General features: G+C 49.0%; 2 protein-coding genes across 2 annotated transcripts in view; one reads left to right on the top strand and one right to left on the bottom strand.

The window, feature by feature from the left end:
• KIZ (kizuna centrosomal protein) overlaps positions 1 to 20,000 on the top strand; it is a 165,632-nt gene extending 145,632 nt beyond the window's left edge. The window contains exon 14 of the mRNA XM_083748615.1: positions 19,985 to 20,000. Within this exon, the coding sequence (XP_083604741.1) occupies positions 19,985 to 19,994 (10 nt within the window). The 3' untranslated portion in view covers positions 19,995 to 20,000. The remainder of the gene's footprint in view (positions 1 to 19,984) is intronic.
• NKX2-4 (NK2 homeobox 4) lies at positions 1,028 to 3,522 on the bottom strand. Its single transcript, XM_083749668.1, has 2 exons — positions 2,915 to 3,522; positions 1,028 to 2,573 (listed from the first exon to the last, which is right to left on the bottom strand). Exons 1-2 carry the CDS (start codon positions 3,297 to 3,299, stop codon positions 1,834 to 1,836), a joined length of 1,125 nt encoding a protein of 374 aa, XP_083605794.1. The 5' UTR covers positions 3,300 to 3,522; the 3' UTR covers positions 1,028 to 1,833.
• Positions 20,001 to 20,391: the final 391 nt, after the last annotated feature.

Below are 20,391 nucleotides of genomic sequence, written 5' to 3' on the forward strand. Positions count from 1 at the left end.
GAATTTCTGATATCCCCTTGCTTTGCGTAAAGTAGGCAGAATCGGCTCACTGACATGGTTGTGATCAGATTTCGATCCAGCCTTCACTTTATTCGTGTTATTTTCAATCTGAGGTTTTCAAACTGTACCCAGTTATTTAAAAGTCACACACACACACACACACACGGCCTCCGCCAAGCAGGACTTTGTAGGACATTATCTCTTTGCTTCTGATGACCATTTGAGGAAAAATGGTTACGAACAAACCTCGTGCTAGTTTTGAGAACGGCAGATCTATTTCAGACCCAGCGTGTTGGAAGGAATAATAATCCCATTCTTTAAGAACAGCAAACAACAGCAAACAGCAGCCAGCCAACTAAAACAACAGAATAAACCCCCTCCCGCGCCGCCCAAAGAACAGACTTACAAAATTATGTAAAAGCGATTTTCCTGCCCACGCCAGAGACTACAAATGACTTTGGACGCAATCCTACACTGGGTCGAGACTGTTTAAAGCAATTTAAACTTTTCTGAGGATTTCAGCCTTCAAAGGCAAACATAATTTGTTTCCAGTTTCAGGGCCACCTTTTCCTGCCTGTGGATTTATTTCGATCCTTTGCTCCCAGTCTAATGGACAGAGGAATTCTGCCGTTTCTATCCGCCCCGTCCATGTTTACTGCTACTTTTGGTCCTCTTAAGAGCTCAGCTCTTAATACAGTCCTAACCCTATTTTGCCAACGTGGAGATTCCAATTCAGTGAGGCGCACGTTGCTCCTCAAGGAAGTTTATTCGTGCTCCTCCTCAGCTCGCATTGATTTCAGTGGGGTTTGCGCAGGAGAACTTCTCACGGAATTGGACCTTTATGGGAACTAGGCAGGGAGCGGTGCGCATCTCTCTCATCTGTTCATGTACCTTTCAATGAAACGAGGCGGCCGTTTGTTTTGCCTGCTCTTTCTACAATGGCTGGGTTTGTATGAGGTTTTGCCAGTGATACATTCGAACACATAGTAAATAACAATAATTAAAAACTTTTCTTTCTGTTTAAACCTGCGCGTCCGCGTCCAAAAAGTTGGACTGGAAATTACCCCTATGACGGGGTATCCCCAATGTCAGGGTTCCTCTCTCTCCTCTCTCTCCCTCCCCCCGCCACCGTCCAGGCGACACTTGCGCCTTCCCTTTTGTAAAAATGGCGGATCATGCTGATAGGCGACCTCGAGTTCCAATTCAATCAGCTCTCAATCAATAATAACGAGATTGCACTTAAGGGACTACCATATAAAATTATTATTAGTGTTAGTAACAGGATCTCTTCCCTTTTTTCCAGAGATAAGCTGCACTTCATTGTTGATCTTGCTCGGTTGCCTTGATCGGATATGTACAAAACACCGATCCAGCCCAGTTCTGGAACCACCCAGGAGCTGTCTTGATGAACATATTCAGCTCAAGCTTTGCTGGGGGTGGGGGGCTTCTCTGCCCCGCTTTCCCGCCCACCACTGGAGCGGATGACAAAATTACGCCAGAGAACAACCTGCTCCCAGCGGATAATCCCCAACTCCGCGTTAACAAATCGTTCCTTAATCCCCCTGTAGTCTTCAGCAAGGAGGCAGATACCTGGGCTAGTGGCCTGAAGATGATCTGGAGCCGAGGAGGACTTAGACGGCAGAGAGAGCTTGCCCCTGTCTCCCTAAGCCAACCGAGTCCAGTTGGTTGCCGTCGGAGCCCGCCAGCGCAGGAGAAGGTCGCTGCGTCCCGGGAGCCGGCATCTCTTGCGGGGGTCGGGGGAGGAAGAGCAACAGGGCGGTTCGGTTTATTTTGGGGTGTGTGTGCGGGGGTGGGTAGGTGTTTGTGGGGTTGTTACCATGTCCGGCCATAGAGCAAGCTGGCGTTGACCAGGCCGCCGTTATACTCGACGGCCGCCGCGTCCATCTGCGCCAGGGCGCCCACTTGGCTGTGCAGCGAAGGCGGGCTGGGGGACATCTCTTCTAGGTCCGGCGCCTGGCCCAGGGAGGTCACTTGCTGCTGCTGCTGCTGCTGCTGCTGCTGGGGGTGCTGGGCAGCGCTGCCCCCGGCCCCGCTGGCGCTGGGAGCTTGTCCGGCAGACTGACCGGCGGCGGCGGCGGCGGCGCTGTGCGGGCAGGGCTTGCCGTCCTTGACCAGAACCGGCACGGCCACGCGCCTGGGAGACGCCGCCTGGGCTTGCTGCTGCTGCTGCTGCTGCTGCGGTTGCTGCTGGCACAGGCCGGGCCCCTCGGGAGGCGTCTGCGTCTGCGGCTGGTGCTGGAGCTGCTGCGCGGCCTTGTCCTTGGCTTGCCTCTTCATCTTGTAGCGGTGGTTCTGGAACCAGATCTTGACCTGCGTGGGCGTCAGGTGGATCAGGCTGGCCAGGTGCTCCCGCTCGGGCGCCGACAGGTACTTCTGCTGCTTGAAGCGCCTCTCCAGCTCGTACACCTGCGCCTGCGAGAAGAGCACCCGGCGCTTCCTCCGCGGCGCAGCGTGCAGCCCGGGCGCCAGGGACTTGGCAGCCTCTGCGATGCCCGACAGAGCCCCCATGCCGGCCATGTTCATGCCCCCCGACGGGCCCATTAGCCTGGAAACTGAGCACACACACACACACACGGGAGAGTTAGGAGGTAGTTAGAACAGAGGGCAATATCGGGGAAAGGGACCTGGGGCCGAAAGCGTCACCCTCACCAAGTATGGAGAGCTCAGCTTTATTAAGCGCTTAAGGCGACTGAGTCCCAAAGGGACTCTTATGCGCCCTGAGATGTCAAGAGTGTCCCTGAGCATGTCCAAAGTATTTTTCCCCTCCCCACTGCGGAATTCCAATTAGCTCCCCAAATTTAGGGGTAAGGGCGCTGGAAGAGAAAATGCAGTCTGAGTACCCAGCCCCACCAGCCCCACCAGCCCTATTCCCTTCTAGCCCCTCCCCGCTTACTCGTGGGGTAGCGGGGATCCGCGTTGGCTCCGTACCAGCCCGAGGCGGCTGCGCTTCCGCGCACGCTGTCTGGATAAGGTGCCAGGTCGCCCACGTTGCCCAGCCCGCCGTTGCAGTAGCCGGCCACCGGGCCGTGGGCGAACTGCGAGACGCCGGCGTGCGCCATGGAGTGGTAGGCGGCGGCGGCGTTGTGGGCGCCCATGGGGTGCTGCTGCGGTGGCGGAGGCAGGGCTGCGTTCTGGGGCTGCCGGTAGGCGGCGGCGCCCACGCCCAGGGGGGCGCCCAGGCTGCCGTCCATGGCGCCGAACTTCTTGTAGGTCTCGTCCATGGGGCTGAGGATGTCGGAGACGGAGAAGGGCGTCGTGTGCTTGGGGCTGAGCGACATGGCTCGCCGGGCGAATCTCCTGGGCTCCCTGCGCGCTCGCTCGCTCGCCCGGCCGACGCGGCTGCCCAGTCCGGACGAAAAGGGGGCTGAGCGCCGCCGCCGCCGCCCGCCGCCGCGGGAGCCCGGCCAAGGAGAGGAGGGGGCGGCAGCAGGAGGAGGCGGCGGCGGCGCGCCAGCCCTCCCGCAGCTCTCGCTTCCTAGCTGGGGTTTCTTTTAGTCCGGCGGCACCCGCTTTACGACAGACACAGGCGGGGGCGGAGCCACAAGGAAGGCTGCCCCCCCCCAGCAGCCACTCGCTGCCTCTGCGGCTGGAGCCCCCACCAGTGGAGAGGGGGGTCCCCCGCCAATTAGAGAGGCACCTCCAGCTGCTCCAAGGTAGGAAACCACTCCCCGCGTACAAGGAGCCCCCGCCCCACGCTCCTCAAAGGGAGCCCCTTCTAGGCACAGGGGACCCCGCCTCCCCAGGCCCTCAGAGGGAGAGGGACCCCAACTCGGAGGGTTCCCCCAGCAACTATCCGGGACCCCGACCCCGCTCCCTGGGAACCCCTGAGAGAGCCAGGCGCAGAACCCTCGACGCCGTCTCGACTTCTTGCTCCAAAAGCTGGGGGAGGCCGAGTCCTGCGAGGCCCGGGGCGTCCCCGCGGCAGCCTTGCCAAGCAAGGCCTGCCTGGACACCATCCTAAAGGACATCCAAATGGATGGGTGGGCAGGCCCGCCTCTGCCCTGGACGCCTCTTCAGGCTGCTGTACCGACTGCTCGAGGGGTGCGCTCCAGGCCCGTTCGGCACGGCCCGCGGAGTCAGCGCACACCCGCCTGGCGCCTGAGAGCGCCAGCCGCTCCTGGACTGGGTCCCTTTTGCGCCCTCCAGCAAAACTGTGGCAGCAAAGTTGGCGAAAGAGGAAATGCCCCCCGCTTGAAAGCAACACCTTGAGCGTGCGCGCGTGGATGAGAACGTTTCTCCTGCCTTACAGGGTTGTTGTAAAGATGACCGAGATAATAGAAGAGGAGCGCTTTGAGCATGGAAAAAGCGCGTTATAATTGCTAAGTAGGATATGATTTGAATTGAGGCTTGTTTGAAACACCTAACTGGAAGCAAGCTTTGAAGTCCTCCAGTTCTCTTCCTTTAATATTGGGCAATGGGAAAAGAAAGCGAGAAATCGAAAGTCTTGTCCAAGGAAAAGGGATGTCCAAGTACTGTACAGGACAAATTGCGCCTACGAAATCTGCGGACACTGCAGTGTGGGGACTGCATGCCACAAGCGCTTACTTCACTGGGCTAAAGAAAGAAAACAGCACTCCCCTCCCCCCCCCGTACCCAGGAAAGGATAGATTTCGGCTCCCTGCTACAACATTGCTTGAATGTTCCGGTCCAACTTAAGATATGGAGTGAAAATGAGCGTGCCGTCGGAGCACGGACTACAGAGAGTGGCACCGTTTGGGAAGCGTGTCCCGTGGAAACGAAAGCGGATTTGCTTCGGCCTTGTGTTTAAGGATGAGGATTGGAGCTTTCCCAGTTCTCTGTCCGTTTAAGAATCCGATTCTAAACGCATACCTCGGGAGAGAGTGTTTTTGTTCCGAGTCACGTCGGAGCCGGATGATGAAGAACAGCAGCTTCTCCTTAGCGTGACTTCTCCGGCAGAGACCACGTTCTCCTCTGGAAGCTAGAAGCGAGATCCGCCTGGCAGCTGGATTTACTAAAGCAGGTGGGGGTGGGGGTGGGTGGGGGTGTAACCACGGAGAGGAGAATCTGGGTTGACAGAAGATTAAACGTGTGCCAGACCTGAACCCGTCGGGTCCCCTACCGTCGGATTCCTAACTAGGGCTGAGCCTGATTCTAGCGTTGGGTCTCCTTCAAGTGTTTTGGATCTTTAGAAGAAACGTAGAGGTAAAAAACAAGCGCCCTCCATTTACAACCCGCTAGAGACCGACCCCCCCTCCCTCTCTGTGTGGCTTCACTCTTTTGCTTGAGAAGGACCGGCGCTCTACCACTGTGGCCCTCGAAGAGTTCCGCGTCCCGCGCCTTTCCTGTCCTCTCTGAGTAGGACTGAGCGCTGGCTGGGGAGGTGAGACTAGACGGTGCCGACTTCTCGTTGATCCAGATGGAGCGACCCCTGTGCGGATGAAGAGCCGCCAGTGCTCCCGTTTTCTAGGAGCAGCCCTGAAAGCGATAGCCTTTGGCCTGGGAGAAAACGTGTGTGGAGACGAGGTCTAGCGGCGGTAAGAAAAAGTGAGCGACGATCAGGTCTAGTCCTGGCTCTACGGCAGAAGCTCTACCAGCTACAAAGTTGCTTGCTGAAGAAGGAAAATGAAACGCCTACCGACTCTTGTCAGGGCGATGCGGAGAGCGCTTCATTCGGGAAATGAGAGGGGAAGGGGGAATTCTGCTCCCTGTGGACTGCCCGCTGGCAGTTGGAAGTCTATAAGGTTGTGGGCACTGTGGGCATCAGGGTGAAGAACTGACACTCTGCACGCGCCCAGAAGTACTTACCTGTGTAACACAATAGCATACGTTATTATGTGACTCTCCATGCGTCTTGGCCCAATAACACCAAAGGGTGGTGCTGAGCGGGCATCCCCAAAGGAGTTGTGCCTGCCACAACGCTAACAATACCTGCGATATCGAGGTACTTTGGACAAGTGCTGGTGCAAAGGGGGCAGTGGCGAGTGGGCAGCAAACAGCAGCCGGAGCAGGCAAGTAGGTCACTAGCTATGGTTTCTTGGCTCCGATGCCAAGTCTCCTCCTCCAATTTTCTTTGCCCGCTCTTGGAAGAGGCTTGCTGTTGAGCTTACTTCGGAGAAGGGCACCAGGAGATGTCAACCTATGTCTGGCTGATGTCACTTCAGATGGCAGGCTCCACACCAATAGAAAACCATGCTCTCTTGACTTCCTTGATGACGCGCTTGTTTCCTGGGAGTAAGGATCCTTTTTGGGGGAAGCATGCCATCACACGTGTCATCTTCTGCAGTCTGAAGTGGCACTGCCAGCTCAGGCGAGGGTCCCTGTCTGCTGCTTGAAAGCACGGGCATCTCTTTCAGAGACCCCTGTGGAACAAAGGGGCACAGGAATCTAGTCAAGGTTCAGCACTTTGGAGGCCCATCGATTTCAGTGGGAGACTTCAGCTCTTGCTTAAACCTCTCCCACTGAAATCAATACTTAATTTAGGCTGCAAATCCTAGTCCTACGTACATGGGTGTAAGTCCCACGGAACTTCAGAGCAGGCGCGCACAGGGCCGTGTTCTTAAAGTGCTGGGTGTTGACTATATCGGACCTTTACAGCATGACCTTATTTTATGTAAGGGTTGTGGTGGGGTGGTGGTTTTGTTGTTGTTGTTGTTGTTGTTGTTGTTTACTTGTGGTGCTTTTAACAAAACCTGTATTTCGGTCGAGAAGTTTAGGGGTGGGCTTATGTTTTATACATATGTGGGGCGGTGTATATGTGGTAATGAATGGAGGAACAATGAATTACTTTCAGCAATGAAAATGAGATCCACCTTGGAAGCATTTTGAGTGCCTTAAACATCGGGGGAACCCCGCAAGGAAATCCCTACTCAGATTAAAGGTTTATACTCTACGTGATCTGCTGTTCAGGGGAGAAGCTTGTTCCGGGTGCCTTTATAAAGATATCGGCAACAAAGACGGGGATCTTGCACGACTTGCTCCTCGCAGGAGTTAGTCTCAGTCTTAAATACGTGAAGACCTCAAAAGGTTCCACGGAACTTCCGTCCCAGCAAGAGCGCACTATAGTTATAAAAATTATCAGTCGCGTTTCTAAAACTGTTCAGATCCACTAAAACCCTTTAAACAAGTTCACGCTGCTTTGGGACGCTTATTGCAACCCACCAGAGAGTTATCCGGAGCAAACGCTCAATATAACTTTCTGATTAATCTTGCCAGTTTTCTATCCATTCTACTGCTACTTTATAGAGCTCAAAATTTGAAGATGATTTCAAGGCCTATAATATTTTCGGCTGTTGCAAACAGTCGCCTTTCCTAATCGAAACCTGGCCAAACACCATAAACCCGACGTGAAGCGTTTTTCGCATGTAAACTAATGGATGTTAAAAGCGTTGACTTTTGGTTTTTTTGCGATTCCGAACGAAGCAACGTAGCTATCTTGCTGGTCCATTTGGAACTGTTGGCTGGGAATGTTTAGGACTGGCTTTTTCGAATGGGACGCCGGTAAACCGCCTCTCTCTCAATAGGTTACTGGGTTTCAAGAAAACTGGGGTCACCTCTTTACACCTCGCTGCTGTAACTCTCAGCACAAGTAACCCAGAAAGGAGTTTGTAGATCGCTGGACTTTCCACGTTACTGGAGTGTGAGGGAAGGAGGAAACCTCGGTGAAACGTCGCCTCCTCGTTCGCCAGGGCACCGTTTGGAAGAGGCGCACGAAACTGCGACTGCCATGTCCATTCCTACAAGGAGTGCGATACCTCGATATAAGAACTACCTCCACCCACCCGCAGGTTCAAGATCAAAAGCTCCACACGTCTAGGAGAAAGTAAGAGCCTGAGAAGAAGAGTCCTGCAGGATCAGGCCACTTCTTTCCGAAGAGACCAAGCATTGCCTACGGGAAGCCCACAAGTGGGGGCCTGAGTCGGGGATGGATGGGGCGCGAGGGCACCTTATCCAGCCATTGATCTACGCCAGAGAATTGCCCTCTTGGCTCTGGGGAGCCCCGTCTGGTGTCCCTGAGTCACCATTCTTCCTGTTGCAAACGTTTCTGAAAGGGGAAAAGGCACCTACTATTAGCCTAGACGTGTTTGGGTTCCGAGGCTCCCTCCTCCCAACCTGAAGCGGTTGCGGGTGGGTGTCTGGGCGGGCGGGCGCGGAGGTGTGAAGGAAGCAGAAGAGATGAAGGTTCCGATTTCGTGGCCTGTCGCGGCGGCGGCGGCGGAAATCAAGAGAAATCACAGAGAAATCAAGGGCGTCAGGCAGGGGGAGCTACTGAGGTTGGGGGCAGGGACGTGGGGTAGGACTCGCGGAGCGGCTCTAACCAAGGGCTCTAAGCTCAGGCCTCCGGATGCATGAAATTCACATTTGTAGGCTCGTTTTTCTATATTTCTCCTTTTATAGGCTGGCCTGCTGTTTCACTCAGAAGTCTGTAGAAGCCAGCGGGCAAAAGGTTGCATCCTGTTTGGGTGGCGATGCAAATGAGAAATATGCACGAATAATCCTAACATAAATAGCCCATCGGGGACTCCAAGTGAAAATGATGATAGGAAACCCTTCCTCCTCCTCCTCCTCCTCCTCCTCCTCCTCCTCCTCCTCCTCCTCCTCCAGGGCCACATTCCTCCATCCTTTCAGCGTTCAATTGCTTTCATAGGAAGGCAAGTTCCCCAGGGGGTTTCTTCCCCTCCTTACTGGAAAGTGTAGGTGAACTTTGTGGGAATGTTGTAGATACTAGGAGAGGATATAATGATTTAATAGTATCCTTCCTCACTCACACTTGTGAGTCAGCAGCAGAACGACATTCCCCAGTATATAGCAGGAAGCTAGTTGGTAGATTCGTTTGAATCTCTTTACTTAAGCAATCCAATCTGGCTTTGTCCAGATTGGGTTTTGTTCCTGGCAAGTCCCCTTTTATCCCTCCTAAAAAGAATAAAGACACAAGAAGCTTCTTTTAAAAGTAATAAGAAGTTTACTCACATTCAGTTCATAGTTGGATCTCTGAAGGCAGGCTTTAGCTTAGAGTTGCAGAAGAGGGTTTTGAGTTCATCCCATATGGGAATGAGCCCATGTGCTGCTGGCTGAGAGCAAAATATATCAGTATCAAGAGAGCATGGCATCAGGAGGAAGAAGACGGAGGTGGCTGTGTGACCAGCCCCTTTTATGGGGTCTCCCAGGGTCACACCCACCTACCTGGTCACACACAGGGGGAGGAAGCTCCAGACCAGGTGTGACAGGAAGTCATCCTGGCTGGAGTAACACCCCCCTGCGTGTTCACTCTGGGCAAACAGGAAGCGTATTTGACTGCTTATGTTACATCTCACAAACTTTATCATACAAACAGAGAGTAACCAACTGCACCTTCCACTATGACACTGAAAGCCCCGTTGCATAAAGAGCATGCAGATGCATGCAAAAATAGTGGCAGACACACCCACGTGTAAAAATATTCAGGAGAGGGAGAATTTCACTAGTAGTCAAAATACTTTATGTCCTCTGGAATAAGAGTACCTTGTGAATACTGCTAATGCAGAAAGAAAAGTGTGTGTATAGGTTCTTCAAAGAAAAAGAAGACATATAGGGTAGCTAAATCAGAAGGAAGGAAGGAAGGAAGGAAGGAGAGAGAGAGAGAGAGAGAGAGAGAGAGAGAGAGAGAGAGAAAGAGAATCCCCGCGGCGGGGTGAGCCCCCGTCATTCGGTCCCAGCTCCTGCCCACCTAGCAGTTCGAAAGCATGTCAAAGTGCAAGTAGATAAATAGGTACCGCTTTATAGCAGGAAGGTAAACAGCATTTCCGTGTGCTGTGCTGGTCTGGCTCGCCAGAGCAGCTTCGTCACGCTGGCCACGTGACCCGGAAGTGTCTTCGGATGGCGCCGGCTCACGGCCTCTAGAGCGAGATGAGCACGCAACCCTAGAGTTGGACATGACTGGCCCATACCTTTACCTTTATATTCTGCCATTTATCCTCTGTGCAGCCACACTTATTTAGTTAATTTCCCCACACTTGGTGGAATCAGTTCTCAAAAACAAATATTTTCCAGTTCTAGCAACTGGAGGTCTAGTGGCCACAAATAAAATTGTCAATGATTCCTTATGCACCAGATCTTTTGTATACCCCATACAAAAAGATAGTAAGAGAAACTAGGGTTTATATGGGATAATTTTGCCACAATTTCACCTTTACCAAATGTCACAGACACCTCATACAGCTGCCTGTCTCTTGGACTAACTGTGCTATCCTAATTGCAGCCAGCATGGATGGGGTAGTGGTTCAAATCCCCACTCAGCCATGAAGCTCTCTGGGTGACCTTAGGCCTCTTGCCGTCCCTTAGCCTGACCGACCTCACAGGGTTGTTGTGAGGATAAAATGGGGAGGAGGAGAAGTATGCACACCCCCTTGTGCTCTTTGGAAGAAAGGTGGGATATAGAACCATAGAACTGTAGAGTTGGAAGGGACTATGAGGGTCATCTAGACCATCCTCCTGCAATGCAGGAATCTTTTGCCCAACACAAAATGACAACAATGTCTACTTAGAAGTAAGCCCTATTAAATTCAATTATGTTTACTCCCAGGTAAGTGCAGTTAGGACTGCTACCTTTGTTGTGAACTTTACATAGGATCTAAGGAGGCAGGTACCACCTTTGTACAACTTTCAAGGCATTTCCTTCTACAGAGGCTTTGTCAGCCATTCTGCTCCATAGTGGTTTCTAGGTCATATCCCCACACTATATTGTTATAGGTTTTTGGGTACCAGAGTTTGTGCTTAGATTTAGTAAGTGCTAGAATTTAATCAATGCTTGGCTGAATTTAGCAGTGTCAAAATTGCCAAGCCAGTCTGAGAATGACAGAGATGTTAAGCAACAGGGTTATGATCCATCAAGAAAGCCATCAGCGAGGCAAAGACTCGTGGGTAGTTAGCAAAATACAATGTCAGTGTTGGGAGGGGGGAGTTTCAGAATCACAGTGGGTAAGCAAGAGGAAAATTAGTTGTGTTCTGCAAGCAGTTTACAAGCTAGAGAAAAGGGGGGCAGAGCAGAATGGGGGCTAGAGTGTAATCCTGGGAACCCCTCCATCCTAGGCTCAGGTCCTATATATGGAGAAACCATGACAAACCTAGACGGCATCTTAAAAAGCAGAGACATCACCTTGCCAACAAAGGTCCATATAGTTAAAGCCATGGTGATGTACTGTATGGAAGTGAGAGCTGGACCATAAAGGCTGATCGCCAAAGAATTGATGCTTTTGAATTCTGGTGCTGGAGGAGACTCTTGAGAGTCCCATGGACTGCAAGAAGATCAAACCTATCCATTCTTAAGGAAATCAGCCCTGAGTGCTCACTGGAAGGACAGATCCTCAAGCTGAGGCTCCAATACTTTGGTCGCCTCATGAGAAGAGAAGACTCCCTGGAAAAGACCCTGATGTGGGGAAAGATGGAGGGCACAAGGAGAAGGGGACGACAGGATGAGATGGTTGGACAGTGTTCTCGAAGCTACTAGCATGAGTCTGACCAAACTGCGGGAGGCAGTGGAAGACAGGAGTGCCTGGCGTGCTCTGGTCCATGGGGTCACGAAGAGTCGGACACGACTAAATGACTAAACAACAACATTCCCTGTTTGGAACATGGCAACCCCAACCACAGTCCCATTTCCAAAGGAAAAACAAAGCCTGCTAAGTGCCTCCACCCCTGGAATCTTACACTGCTGTGGAGATTGGGATGGAGTGTAACAATATGATGTCCCTCTAAGACACCTGTCATCTCCATTAACAAATGTAATACATTGTGCAAATACTTCATACAGGGAAATTTACAAAATCAAGTTTTCAAATGAGCTAAGCATTTGCATAGCTGTTCTATTGATTTTTGTTGTTATTAAAAAGTGAATGGTTTGGTGCAGCTGTAACCAATTATGCTGCAACCTCCTGGCCGTTCCCTAATTTGTTCACTTTTCAGAGGAACATGAAGAAATCCCCCTTCTTCTATGTTCCTGCTCCTTCACAATCCTTAAATTAAATGTAAAAGTACTGCTCCTGTCCACGCCTGTCTAAACAAGGAAGCATCATGGATGAAGCCTCCAAGCTGAGGACACAGGTAAAGAGAGCTGCCCCTCTCCACACCTTCCATCCCAGCTGCCTTCTAACCAATCAGAATATTGATCTGTGTTACTCAGTGATGTCTACAATGACTGGTTGTGGCTCTCCAGGCTTTCAGAAAGAATCTCTCCCAACCACATGTAGATATGCCAGGGACTGAACCTTCAGTGCGGAAAGGAGATGCTTTGCACTAAACTATAACCTTTCTCATTGCTCCTGATTTTTATTTAGTTGTTTACAGGATTTTGAGACTGCTTTTCACTAAAGACCCCAGAGTGGGTTTCCAAACAATAAAAATAATAGAGATTATGCAAACAAGTGAAATTTAAAATCAAAGCCAACTAATACAGACAATTCAGATAAGGGCATCTGGAACTCTAGGGCAGGGCCATGAGCCATGCAGCACAGCATTATTGGGGTTGGATTGGCAGGCTCTGGAACAGGAGGAGGAGGAGGAGGAGGAGGAGGAAGAAGAAATGGGGGGTGGCGGAGCTGATTGGGTTGGATTAGAGAGGATTGCTCCTTTCTGCCCTGACGCCAACCACTTTGGAAGGCGTTCCTGAAGAGATGTACTGCTTGCCAAATTGTGTTCTTATGCTAATTCACAAAACCTTGAGGTCCACAATAGACAAAAGATTCCTGCATTGTAGGGGGTTGGACTAGATGACCCTCATGGTCCCTTCCAACTCTACCGTTCTATGATTCTATGACTGTCTGATCCCTTATGTTCTACCTTGATCACTGAGATCATCTGATGGCATACTTGTGGGAATGTTCAGGGTGGCAGGAGAGGATATATTGTTTATTAATATCCTTCCTAACTAACACTAGCAAGTTCCTTTACTTAGCAGAGTGCATTTACACAGCAGAAAACTAGTTGCAAACTCGTGTGAGTTTCTTAAGACAATACGCAATTCAATCTGGCTTGTCCAGATTTAGATGTGTTCTGATATTTTCCTGGTAAGACCCCTTGAATCCCTCCTAAAAGAATAAAGATACCACAGTCTTATTCATAAGCAATAAAAAGAAATTTTACTCATGATCAGGCAGGGCACAGTGTTATCCCTGAAGGCAGGCTTAAGGCTTAAAGTTACAAACTTATACTAATAGGTTTATCCCATAAGGGAGATGACCTGGGGACTGCTTCATTCCACGAAGTCGGCAGGACAAAAAGAAGATGGAAAAGAGAGAGAGTGGTAGCATGTCTTGTCCTTTTACCAGGTCTGGAAAGGTCACACCCACCCATTAGTTAATGCAAGTAAGGATGCCCCAGGCCAGGAGGAACAGGAAGTTCTGACTGGCTGATCCAAACATCCCCTTGCGTGTCCACTCTAGGAAAACAAGGAATGTTGTATTTGACTGCTCTCAGTGGATTACATCCCACTATACTTCTGGTGGTTCCACATGCCTCTGAGATTTAGGATATGAGACTTCAGTGTAGCAGGCCCCGCCTTGCGGAGTTTCCTGCTAGAAGAAGAAGAAGAAGAAGAAGAAGAAGAAGAAGAAGAAGAAGAAGAAGAAGAAGAAGAAGGGGGGGAAGGAGTTTGGATTTGATATCCCGCTTTATCACTAACTGAAGGAGTCTCAAAGCGGCTAACATTCTCCTTTCCCTTCCTCCCCCACAACAAAGACTCTGTGAGGTGAGTGGGGCTGAGAGACTTCAGAGAAGTGGGACTGGCCCAAGGTCACCCAGCAGCTGCATGTGGAGGAGCGGAGATGCGAACCCGGTTCACCAGATTATGAGTCCACCACTCTCTACACCACACTGGCTCCAGTAGAGGCTCTGTGGGAATTATCCTTGCCTATTTGTAGCTGTTTCCCGAAAACTGATTATTTAGACAGACCTTTGAATGATTAATTTCTTTTCCATAATCAGTTTTTAAATTATGCTTTTATTTATGTTACTGTAATTTTGTAATCACTGTAATTTTATGAAAATTTAAATAAAATCTGGTCCTGTTGCATGGAATCAGTTTCAGTTGCTGTTAACCTGAGAATGTGCCCTGCCTGCCTGGCTCTTGCCTAACCCAAGCAGACAAAGGCTCTTAGCCAGCAAGTAAGAAAAAGATTGTTATTAAAGCAGATAATGATACAGACTCAGCAGCAGATACAGGGCTGAGGAGTCACAGTTCAGGCACTGAGGAGCAGGGCAAGAAGGTCAGGACTGGGTTTTCTGAGGAGGTTAAGGGGTGATATGATAGCCATGTTCAAATATATAAAAGGATGTCACATAGAGGAGGGAGAAAGGTTGTTTTCTGCTGCTCCAGAGAAGCGGATACGGAGCAATGGATCCAAACTACAAGAAAGAAGATTCCACCTAAACATTAGGAAGAACTTCCTGACAGTAAGAGCTGTTCGACAGTGGAATTTGCTGCCAAGGAGTGTGGTGGAGTCTCCTTCTTTGGAGGTCTTTAAGCAGATGGTGTTTCCTGCTTGGCAGGGGGTTGGACTCGATGGCCCTTGTGGTCTCTTCCAACTCTATGGGTTTTCCTGCCTGCCAAGCTTTAAAGACAAGGTGTGGCAAATTAAGTGGTTTCCAGCTGTAATGCTTTAAGAGAATATGGGGGAAAAAAGGTTTAGAAATAGGTTAAAATTTATTGATAAGGATTTGCTGAACTAACAATTTGAATTGGAATACAAAAAAGGGAGGTATGAGGAGGTCTGGGAAATATGTTAATGAAAAATAAGTAATGGAAACTTTATGTGTTTTTAAATATTTTTATTTTTGTATTTTTGTATTTTTGTTATTTTTTTCTTCTTTTTTCTTTTTTCTGTATTACTATTGAAAACTTTAATAAATATTCTTTAAAAAAAATTAAAGACAAGGTGTGGCAAGTTCATTCACGAAACTCACTCAACTTGGCATGTCTGCTCACCAACCTCCCACACCGCCAATGAAAACCAATACATGAATAGATTATGAACCTATTCACGTAATGCTGACACAAAACTCCATATGTACACAATGCAAAAGAAGGAAAGGGCACTACTCCCTTCTCTCCCCTGCCTCTTTCTCTCCTCCCAAAACTCACAATGCCTATGGCAGCAATGTCTCACACCAGATGTAACTGATCTCTAAAAAAGACTCTGTGAACTGAAAACAGAGTCACGATATGTAGCTTTGTTATTCATGAAAATCTTTGAATAAAACCTTTGTGTTTTTTCCAAAAACTTGGATTTTCAGGACTGTGCTCCATTGAAGCTGATAGGTTCGCTCCCATCTGCAAAGGTGGGGCCAGAGGTGAGTCCTTCTCAGTGGCTGCTGCCAGACTTGGGAACTCTCTCCCTCGAGAAGTTAGACTGGCTCCATCCTTTTTGTCTTTCTCCTGGCAGGTGAAGACCGTCTTGCTCCAACAGGCTTTTGGGAACAGACAGCTTTTAATAAAAGGGCTGGTGCTGCACAGTATTTATTACAATTATTGCTATGGTTTTAATAGATTTTACATATGCATATAATTTTACTTTTAAAAATATTTAATTGCTTTTTAATGATGCGCCTTTTCTATGTTTTTAGCAGTTCTCATTTTTATATATAAGCTGACTTGAGTACCTTCAGGAAAAAATGTGATTTTGAACATGTTAATAATAATAATAATAATAATAATAATAATAATAATAATAATTATTATTATTCCAGGCAACAAGCCTACACTCTCCTGTTTGATCACTGCTGCCTCCTGCTCCACCACTTCCCTCGGCTGCATTGAGGAGTAGCACGTTGCCATTAGCTTATTCCAGCTTCTGGGTCATATTCAAGGGCAGCCCCACACAAAGCGTATTACAGTAATCAAGTCTTGAGGTTACCAGTACCAGTAGCTTTCCCTCCTGGGCTTGTTCCTTGCCTGCACTCATTCCACAAGTCTCTGTGGCTGAGAAGAATGACAATGGGACAATGTCAGAAGTCCTGCACAAATCCACTTGCACAGATTCCACTCATTTCAGTATGGCTTGCACCAGAGAACTTCACACTGGATCGTGCCCAAAGTCTTTGCCACATTTAAGGCACCTGCTCTTCTTTGGCCTAATGCACAGAAAACTACCCTACCTTGAATATGATAACAAGCTGAAAGAAAAATGCTACGCTCTTTGGGCAACGCTATTGAGCTTAACAAATATCGCTCTAACAAGCCCAAGGCAGCAGAATTATTGTTGTTGATGAATGGAGCAGCGTATAACTCAACACATACAACACAAAGCCTGGCAGCAACGATGAAGGTCGTTTTCTTGAAACATGCCTTTATTCGGCCTGATGCAGTAATTACACATTAGAAAACAAAACACAGGACGGCTGCTATTTCAACAGCCATAGCTGTGAACACAGCAAAAGTGTCCAGACTCCACAGGTTGGCCTTAATAAAAGCCTCCATGAAAAAGTCAATGCTTTTATATAAAAAAATAAAAGTTAAATAACTTGGCTTCCATGGTACTTGTTTCACATGTTCAAGGCTTCACTCTTTCAGAAGGAGTTTGATACCTATTGTCACAAAGTAATTGGATTCTTTCTTCTCTGCTCTACAGATGCACCAGAGCACAACAAATAAAATTCACCGGGTCCTTAGCTGTAGGTCTAAAAATGGCACTGATGTGGTCATCACCATGGATGTATTTTCTACAGAATAATCTCTGCATTGAAATAAATAATGGCCTTTAACCCCAAACAGCAACACAAAACACCACAACAACCCACAAAGGAACCCAGCCAACTAAGGACTAATGGGAGAGGAATTTCTTTCTCATTGTGATCACTAGGTGGAAGCCAGCACAGGTCAGAGCTGATCAAGGCCAATATAAACCTACAAACAAAGAAGCAGCTTGGGGAGGGGCAGAATGTGAGACAGGCTTACCTTTTCACTTCCACAGTCTATAGTTCAATTCAAAATGATGTGTGCTTCTTTGAGGAGACCACAGACAACTTTATCCCATCACAGGTAAGAAGAGTGTGCAGTGACAGGAAGATGAAGTTTTCTATTGTTCTCCTTCCTACCACAAAAGTTTAGAGGTTGTGACATCATACAGTCTCGTTTATGGCTCTCTAGAAATCATGCATCTGTGGTTTTGGCTGCAGATTCTCCCACAGGAGAGCCTTCTGTCGATTACTGGGAGAGTAAATGAAGGTGTCTACTCTAGCCAATGCCTGGGTCTGTTGTGAGTAGAGGCTCTACAGCGGCTGAGATTGAGCCAGATAACAACCTAAAGGTAAAGGTAAAGGTACCCCTGCCCGTACGGACCAGTCTTGACAGGCTCTGGGGTTGTGCGCCCATCTCACTTAAGAGGCCAGGGGCCAGCGCTGCCCGGAGACACTTCCGGGTCACATGGCCAGCGTGACAAAGCTGCATCTGGCGAGCCAGAGCCGCACACGGAAACGCCGTTTACCTTCCCGCTGGTAAGCGGTCCCTATTTATCTACTTGCACCCGGGGGTGCTTTCGAACTGCTAGGTGGCAGGCGCTGGGACCGAGCAGCGGGAGCGCACCCCGCCGCAGGGATTCAAACCGCGACCTTTCGATCGGCAAGTCCTAGGCGTGAGGCTTTAACCCACAGCGCCACCGTCCCAGATAACAATCTACCATGAACTAATTAACTCTCTCTCTCTCTCTCTCTCTCTCTCTCTCTCTCTCTCTCTCTCACACACACACACACACACACTGTGTGACACCCCAGCAACCTATTGTGTTTCAGTAAGGTTTACTAAGGTAATGTGTGTGAACTGCTTTGAGTCTTCTAAAGTGTCAAATAAATGTTATGAGTTGGTTTCACAACCACCAGTTTGATGCTGCTCAATAGCAACAGGGTCCCAATTCATACTGGGGTGCACTGGCTATTTCTGCAAGACAAATCAAGGGCAAACCTCTCGGTTAACATAACATGAAGTTTGGCCTTTGTTCAGTCTTCTTCATTTTAGTTTCTTTATACCTCTACTCCTCCCCACCCCGTTCAGCTCAGCTGCCATCAGCATTCTGAAAGCTTTTTGACAATTTAGGGATTCAAATTCTTCAAATTTACAAACTTCTATAGTTCAGTGTACGTAGCAACTACTTCCTTATACTTTCTTTCCAAACCAAGTATCACTAAACCAGCTGAAGAGAAGAGCAATGATCAGGACTGGGACCACAGTGCAGAGAGAGAAGGGCTTTCCCTCCAAGACGAGATCCTGACTCAATCCCTTCCTCCAAATCTTCTACTTGGTCTATGAAGGAAGAAGCTTTGCCACCACTACCAGTTACACTGCCCCACTCCACCTCCCATAGCAAATTTTCCTGTCTGGTTAATTGGCACTCAGTAAGAAGTAGGACTTTGCATTATTATTTTTGCTGGGGTTTATATACTGGTTAATCAGGTATATAGCAAAACAAAAGGAGTGAAATGAGTTCCTGAATAGAATGGGTCTTAATTGTCACAGATATTTCCCCTTGCATATTCCTGAATCTGTACTTCTTAATTTAGTACTTCAAGCCAATAACAACAACAACAATTTATTATTCCCCAGCCACTCTGGGTGGCTTCCAGCAAAATATTAAAATTACAATAGTCTGTCAAACATTAAAAGCTTCCCTAAACAGGGCTGCCTTCAGATGTCTTCTAAAAGTCTGGTAGTTGTTTTTCTCTTTGACATCTGCTGGGAGAGCGTTCTACAGGGTGCCACCACCGAGAAGGCCCTCTGCCTGGTTCCCTGTGACTTGGCTTCTCGCAGCGAGGGAACTGCCAGAAGGCCCTTGGAACTGGATCTCAGTGTCTGGGCTCTTCCTTGATGAAGTGGTTTAATTCTGACAGCACTTTTCAAAGTTGTTCAGCAAGTTAACATTCCTTTTCAGGTGTCCTCAATGCTTTTATCAGCGTTTTCAATTTCCCTGTATCAGGAGCTGCCTGAAGTACACTCGGTGGGCCTCAGGCTCACATAACTTTCTCAATGACTCAAGCGGAAAACCACACAACCAAAGTTCTGGAGAGCTGGACGCTGCTCTGCAGGAAAAGGAAGACATGACTTCAAGGCCTCAAATAGAAAATGGCAATTCACATCTAATTCTGCAAGCAGATTGAAAGTGCTGTGTGGAAGAAGAGTGAAATATCAATGATAAGGATTTGACACTCATTGGTTATCAATTATTGCTGACCTGAGTGTCTGGGCTGAAAGATGGAGGTGGAGACGCTCCTTCAGGTATATTGGGCCGAGGCCGTTTAGGGCTTTAAAGGTCAGCACCAACATTTTGAATTGTGCTCGGAAACATAAGGTAAAGGTAAAGGTACCCCTGCCCGTACGGGCCAGTCTTGACAGACTCTGGGGTTGTGCACCCATCTCACTTAAGAGGCCAGGGGCCAGCGCTGTCCGGAGACACTTCCGGGTCACGTGGCCAGCGTGACATCGCTGCTCTGGCGAGCCAGAGCCGCACACGGAAACGCCGTTTACCTTCCCACTGGTAAGCGGTCCCTATTTATCTACTTGCACCCGGAGGTGCTTTCGAACTGCTAGGTTGGCAGGCGCTGGGACCGAGCAGCGGGAGCGCACCCCGCCGCAGGGATTCGAACCGCCGACCTTTCGATCGGCAAGTTCTAGGCGCTGAGGCTTTAACCCACAGCGCAACCTGCGTCCCGATGCTCGGAAACATACTGGGAGCCAATGTAGGTCTTTCTTTAGCAGCACTTGTGCAGAAATCCTGCCTCCTCCTCCTCCTCTCACCTGCTCTGCCAAAGACAGTGGCTCTTTTGGATTTGGAGGCAATTAACACTCTTATGGACAAAGATTATGGGCTTTATTGGTTGCACAGCAAGTATAAAGCTACCAGGCTAGATCATATTAATGCACAACAAGAGTAAAGCATAAGGCTACTATCAAGATAGTAATTCTTATGCCCCTCCAGTTGCTAATAATTCCTTCCTAGGAATGACAACACCTGGATCATAGAATTGCAGAGTTGCAAGGGACCATGAGGATCATCTAGTCCACCCCCTGCAATGCTGGAAACTTTTGCAACACAGGAATCTTTTGCCCTCTGTGGGTCTCAAACCCGTGACCTTGAGATTAAGAGCCTCTTGCTCTACTGACCCTTGGGGTCTGGACCCACAGATAGCTGGAACTTTTGTCACATAGCACCAATCTGGATCTCTCCTCTGGGTCTCCTGCTCAGTGCTTCCAGCTCTCACATTAATAGCCTGCATCCTGCTGAGTAAGCGAACTGGCGCATTGCTCATGCCCACCTGAGTCCTAAGAGCATGGGTAGGCAAACTAAGGCCCAGGGGCCGGCCCCGGCCCAATCGCCTTCTCAATCCAGCCCACGGACGGTCTGGGAATCAGCATGTTTTTAAATGAGTAGAATGTGTGCTTTTATTTAAATATTT

The sequence above is a fragment of the Podarcis gaigeae genome (assembly GCF_964106915.1).
Source record: "Podarcis gaigeae genome assembly, chromosome: 7".
NCBI lineage: Eukaryota > Metazoa > Chordata > Lepidosauria > Squamata > Lacertidae > Podarcis > Podarcis gaigeae.

What these genes read in the sequence shown, in the direction of transcription:
- NKX2-4 (XM_083749668.1), bottom strand. Translation starts at nt 3,299, where the DNA reads ATGTCGCTCAGCCCCAAGCACACGACGCCCTTCTCCGTCTCCGACATC. An exon ending in GGATCCCCGCTACCCCACGA is followed by an intron (nt 2,574 to 2,914) that starts GTAAGCGGGGAG and finishes GTGTGTGCTCAG; the next exon opens with TTTCCAGGCTAATGGGCCCG.